The following is a 5831-nucleotide window of genomic DNA, read 5'->3' as shown; positions in this document are numbered from 1 at the left end:
TGTTGTAAGCTTGTAGATCAGCTATTTTTGTACGACAAAGCTACACCTTTGTACGCCAAAGTATAAAATAGGGCTTAGGTGGTTAATCATGTGTAATGTGTGTCTGTGTGTACATACACTTTTTAATGATAAACGATGCGCTTCTAGAATAATTTCTAAGAATATAATTGATTTTGCAGCCTTAATAATTATGCTATATATAGGCTCGGCTAAATTTAATGCAAATAACCATTGATGACGCATGAAAGGGCAGGTAACCAACATTTATTTACCATTATCAACTTTACAATAAAACCAGTAACATTGGTCAACATTAGCAAAATAAAGAACAGAAATCAATCCAATGTATTTACAGAGACAAAGCGGATTCAGACTCACACACGACAGATAAACAACTCTGCTTCATTTTCAAACCGCAACAGTGAACATAGCAAGCTCAAGTGTTCTTTTTCTTGTATTTTCTTTTTTAATAGTAAGATAAAAATCATAGTCGTCAATTTTTTTCTTTTCTTTAAACAAACAAGACATAGCTTCTCTGAATCTTTTAACATGGTTCTCTATAATACACCACAAAATACTTCAAATTTGGGTTAAAATATAGGAATGTAAAAAGTTGGCAAGTCTCTTTAATTTCTGATTTATTTTGCTTTTCTTTCCGTTTTGTGTCGTTTGCTTAACAGTCCTTTCAAGTGGTGGTGGTGTCCAACTGTAGTACCCTAATCTCGCGTCACATTCCTTCACGAGGAGACATCATGAGCAGTAGATGTTTGGGGAGAAGATGCTTTGATTCCATTCAACCATCCATTCATTCATCCATACATCCATCCTTCAGGGTGTCATTTGCTCGCAGCCCGGCCATTTAAATCCATTTCTCCACGTATAGCGACCAACACACAGCCTAATTCTCAAGTCGGGGTCCTGATATCGACCAGTCAACCAGGGAAGTGATCTAGTGAATAGTCTGTCGTCTTGTTAACCATGACGAAAGTGGCACGTCGAAGGAGTCTTTCACATACATGTGTATATATTTACATATACATATATCCATACATATGTATACATATACACATATATATAAATATATATATATATATACTCTTAGATTTTTCTCTCTCTCTTGAAAAACAGTTCGCACAGTTCATTGTGAGGAAGGACAATTACTCCTTCTTTTCGGAGGGAGCGGCGGTCGAGCTGCTCTCCTCCGTGGGTTTCGTGGCCTCGGCGGCCGGAGCAGGAGCCTCCTCCTTGGGGGCCTCCTCCTTAGCCGCCGCCTCCTCCGCCTTTGGGGCCTCGGCCGCGGCAGCAGCCTCTTCCTTCACCTCCTCCTTCTTCTCCTCCTCCGCCGCCGCCTTCTCCTCCACAGGGGCGGCGGCGGCGGCTCCGTTCTCGGCCGGCTTCTCCTCCGAGGCGGCGACGGCCTCCTCCTTGACGGCCTCGCCACCCTTCTTGCTCTTTTTCAGGTTCAGCTTGAAGTTGAAGGACTTCTTGAGGGAGAACTTCTTCTTCTTCTTCTTCGGGGTCTCCTTGGCTGCGCCTTCGCCCTCGGGCTTGGCCGCCTCGCCGTCAGCGGCGGGCGCCGGTTCGATGGCATCACTGCCCGCGCCGGCCTCGGGCTCCTTGGCTGCCTCCGCAGAGCCGTTGGTCGCAGCTGTGTCCCCCTCCTTGGCAGACACGTCCCCGTTGGTCTTCACATGACCATTCTCCTAGAAAATAGTGAACACAAAATGGCACAAAATTAGTCATTAGCCTAATTATTTATCTTTTTATTTTTTTTAAAACATGCTGTTTTGGAAAAAGACAATAGAAAATTTCGAAATAATTCCGAACCGTCGTCAAATGCAAAATAAAACATGTTTAATCCGCTGAAAGCATCGTCGTGCTCATTAATTAGGCACCGTGTCGCCTGGTGAAGCTCGCAGGCGACGCCTTGTAATTCCGCAATCAGACGATAGGCGGCGATCGTACCACAGCGACCACATACATCAGAGACAAGCAGACAGACGGATCATCCCTCAACAAAGAGAAAGGCTGAATCTGAATCGATTAAATGGAGAAAGCAAAACCCCACTGCCACAGAATTTCACGAAAATCAACCGCGGCATATTTAGGCTACAGCAAAATGGTATTATTTTTATTTTTACTTCACGCGGGGAAAAAGTGTAAACGACCTTTCATCTTTAAATAATGGGAAATCTTCACTTAAAACGCTCCATCAGTTGGAAGCCGACGGGTCTGTCTGGAGTTGCCAAGATTTTGGGGTGCGGCGATAATCACAGCAGACTACCTACACTTTCTGTCACCAAAATGCGCTACAGCCATTTTAATAGAAAATACAGTGAGTAACACAATAAAACAACCAATATTACATCGGTGACTATTTTTTTTAGGAGGAGTTCGTGTGTGTGTGTGTGTGTGTGTGTGTGTGTGTGTGTGTGTGTGTAGCCTACGTGCAGCCTGTTGTCCTCAAACCGCCCCCCTCCCCCTTCGTGGAACACGTTGAAGGGGGGCTTTTGGGCAGACGAACCCACCCTAGCTACAAGGATGAACCTCGGCGATAAGGAAGAAAATCTAATAACGACGTTTAAAATATTCATATTTTGAGCTCGTGAGCCTTTCAAAAAAGATACAGTATAACATATAATATAATATAATATACAACAATATTTTGCTTTTGATCCTCCTTCAATTGACAGACGCACAAAGTGTGAATCGTGTGCCAAGCAACCACCATCACCAGGCAGTCGGAATAAAACGTGCCTTCGTCTACTCTAGATGTGCGTGAAACAAAAAGCAATCTTTCTAGCCGTCTCTGTCTGTGCGCGCCTCGAACAACAGGCGATAGATAGATAGTGAAGCCATTGATCATTACCTGTCCGTTGGTTTTGACAGCTGCAGCATCAGCTCCGGCGGCTCCAGCCTCAACTTCCACTCCTCCCTTGGATGCATGAGAACCCATTGTTTCTGGATGTGTTTTGTTGTTTCTCCTTCTATTTCCCTAAAAGCAAACGAAAAAGAAAAACTAAAAAAAAGGGTGGTTTCTGGTTAATCCAACTTCCAGGTCGACTTATGCATCCACCGGTGGAACGAATGAAAAATGGAAGATTTTCTTGGTTCTTCTGGGTTGTTATAGTGGCTATCCCCGCTGCGCTCTCCCGTTGCTCAACCTGTCGCCGTGGTAGACAGAGATCCACTAAATTCAACACTGGTTGAACGCTCCAAGATAGAGCGAGTCCCCGTGCCGCCCGTGGGCGTGGTCTGCCCGGCTCTGTCCAATCGCGTCGAAAAGGTCTGATTTGGCTCCGCCCTCCAGAAGACCCCCAGCATTCTCTCATCATCACCCATACATAACTTTGTGTCAAGGACCCCCAAATTCACTCTTATTAGCCCGCGGACCCCCATTTTGAAAAGATATGCCAGGGACCCCCATAAGAGAAGACTTTTACGGCTCCAGCAGTATAATTTCAAGGACCCCCAGTTTAACATACATTAGGCTGCAGACCTCCATTTAATGGCGTTTCTATCTCATGTTAATTTAACTCTGAGAGTGTACAAATGGAACCAAATGGAGGTCCATTTGGTTCCATTTGTATACTCTCAGAGTTTCATACCCATAAGGGTCCATTTGGTTCCCCTATCATTTAGCTGGGGACCCCCTGGAACTCCCTCAAGGACCCCTGTGGTCCAGTCCCCCATCCCCACTTTGCCATACAACCAATGCCATAAAATGCAAGTCCAGGCCTGGGGCCAGCTTACTGGGAGCAGCAGCAAAATGGACCAAGTTTAGTCACACAATGGAGAATGAGAGTTTAATCACTTTATTATTCAGCATTGTGTTTTGTGGCGTTCCTGAGGCAAACAGGGGCATGCACATTTTTTGGGACATCTGAAAAGAAGTGCAAGTCTGTTCATGCGTTGCCGTTGACACAGGCCTGTTGCTCACTTCCGCCTGTCAACAACATACCACCAGGCACATGCACAAAAAAATGCCAATGTGATAATCACGCAACATTCCATCTGATCGTCCTCATGTCAAAAACACCCCGCTGCAGTTAGCCGTTAAAGATACAACTGTGGAATATGAGAGGAATGCACTTCAATGTGCTGCGTCGCAAATTGATCTGTTCTGTGACCAATCAACTCCTAATTGATTGTGAAAGAGTTGAAGTATGTAGGAATGCATGTCTCTGTTCTTTAGTTTATGCCGGAAAGCATGTCTCTGTTCTTTAATTGATGTTAGAGTCGTCAGCGACTTATAGCTTAGAAGTTACATTACTCTGCTCCTATGCATCAGCTCCCCTGCAATGTAAACGTGAACGTATCACAATGTGTTCAGGTTAATCTAGGTCAGTTGTTCTCGAAGTGGGGTGCTTTCCAGGGGGTCCCCAGAAAAATGAAGAAAAATATGGATTTCACTTTCACTATTATTTAACTGTCTAGAAGTTAGCCCAATAGGGTTTTCACTATTTCCTATGTTATGTACTACTAAGTGGGGGTCCGTGTGGCCTAATACGTATCAATTTGGACGTCCGGCCTTGACATGAAAAGGTTTGTGAACCGCTACAGTGTTGGCTTTCCCCTGAAACACGGCCATTTATTACTGGAATCACACAGATAGATAGCATAACCTTTTCACACACACATACACACACACACACACACACACACACACACACACACACACACACACACACACACACACACACCCACACACACTGTATCACGCTCTATCTATCTGACTGGCCTTGTAAATGTCATAATAATGTGTCCACTGTGTACTGTGGAATGCCTGGCACGTCGGCCCTCTCCCGGTTTCTCCCGGCTCCTCAAGCCGTCTTCCTCCGCTGAATGGGGGTCTTCTTCAGCCCGGGCCTGAGGTAACCAGCCCCGGGGAGGGGGCATTTGGTTAAGGCAGGAATGGCATCATGAGAAGCCTTCACAGATGGATTCAAATCAGCTGTGCCTTTGTTCCGTTTCCTTGAAACCGTCGGCGGCGCGCGGCCGCAATGATGAGGGGAGTCGAGTATGATGACGACACACACATGGACCCACCTCATCACCACTATGCCCGACCCCTTTGTGTGTGAGTTTGTGTGTGCGTGTGCATGTATCAGTGCGTGCGTGCGTGTGCATTTGTGTGCGAGCGAGTGTGTGATAGCATGTTCATAAAAGAGAAGCATTGTCATGGGACCAGTGAGCGTCAGGGGGTGAAAGGCACAGAAAAGCAATCCTTTACACAACACACAAACACATACACACACATGCATACAGAGGGGGCAAAGAAGGCATCAGCTGTGACAGACTTCATCATAGATGTGTGTAGGGACTGAGGAGGGGGAATGCAGGGAGGAGGAGGGAGTTTTCTGATCTGTATGATAAAGAAACAAGGGCCTTAAGACTGAAAAGTGTGTGTGTGTCATTTAGAAACTTTTAGGTCCTGCATTCCTTGTGCAAATAGAGAAAGGAGCGACATGCTGATAGCTGTCTGATTAGGTGTGGCTGGGCGGGGGAGGGGTGCAAGGTATCAATGGCCCCAGGGCCATCAAACAGCAGGAGGGATGTATTCATGGTTTACAAGGTGGAGTGAGAGTGGGAGGTGAAGTCAATGTAATTATTATGGATGTGCTTTTTCTTTTTCTTTTTTTTTTTAGGGTTTTGTAGGAATTTAGGCATGGAGCGGGAGATGGCAGTGTTGAATTTATGGGGGAGCTCAGATGGTGCTGTAAAGCCTTATTCATACTTCGTCGCAATAGCCAACCTACAAGCCTACAACGTGCTGTGGATGTGACGTGATGGGCTTGTAGGTCTACTATTTTCAACATGCGACACGTGTG

The 5831-nt window shown here is 45.7% G+C and overlaps 1 protein-coding gene across 1 annotated transcript; it reads right to left on the bottom strand.

Annotated features, from left to right (window-relative positions):
- Window positions 1-289: 289 nt before the first annotated feature.
- Window positions 290-3169, bottom strand: marcksl1b (MARCKS-like 1b). The gene is made up of 2 exons (XM_080735735.1): window positions 2870-3169; window positions 290-1703 (listed from the first exon to the last, which is right to left on the bottom strand). Exons 1-2 carry the CDS (start codon window positions 2954-2956, stop codon window positions 1158-1160), a joined length of 633 nt encoding a protein of 210 aa, XP_080591861.1. The 5' UTR covers window positions 2957-3169; the 3' UTR covers window positions 290-1157.
- Between the last annotated feature and the right edge of the window lie 2662 nt (window positions 3170-5831).

Source organism: Nannobrachium achirus, assembly GCF_963921795.1.
Source record: "Nannobrachium achirus genome assembly, chromosome: 10".
Lineage (NCBI taxonomy): Eukaryota > Metazoa > Chordata > Actinopteri > Myctophiformes > Myctophidae > Nannobrachium > Nannobrachium achirus.
The sequence above is the reverse complement of the archived record's forward strand: the minus strand, read 5'-3'. Positions and strand labels throughout refer to the sequence as shown.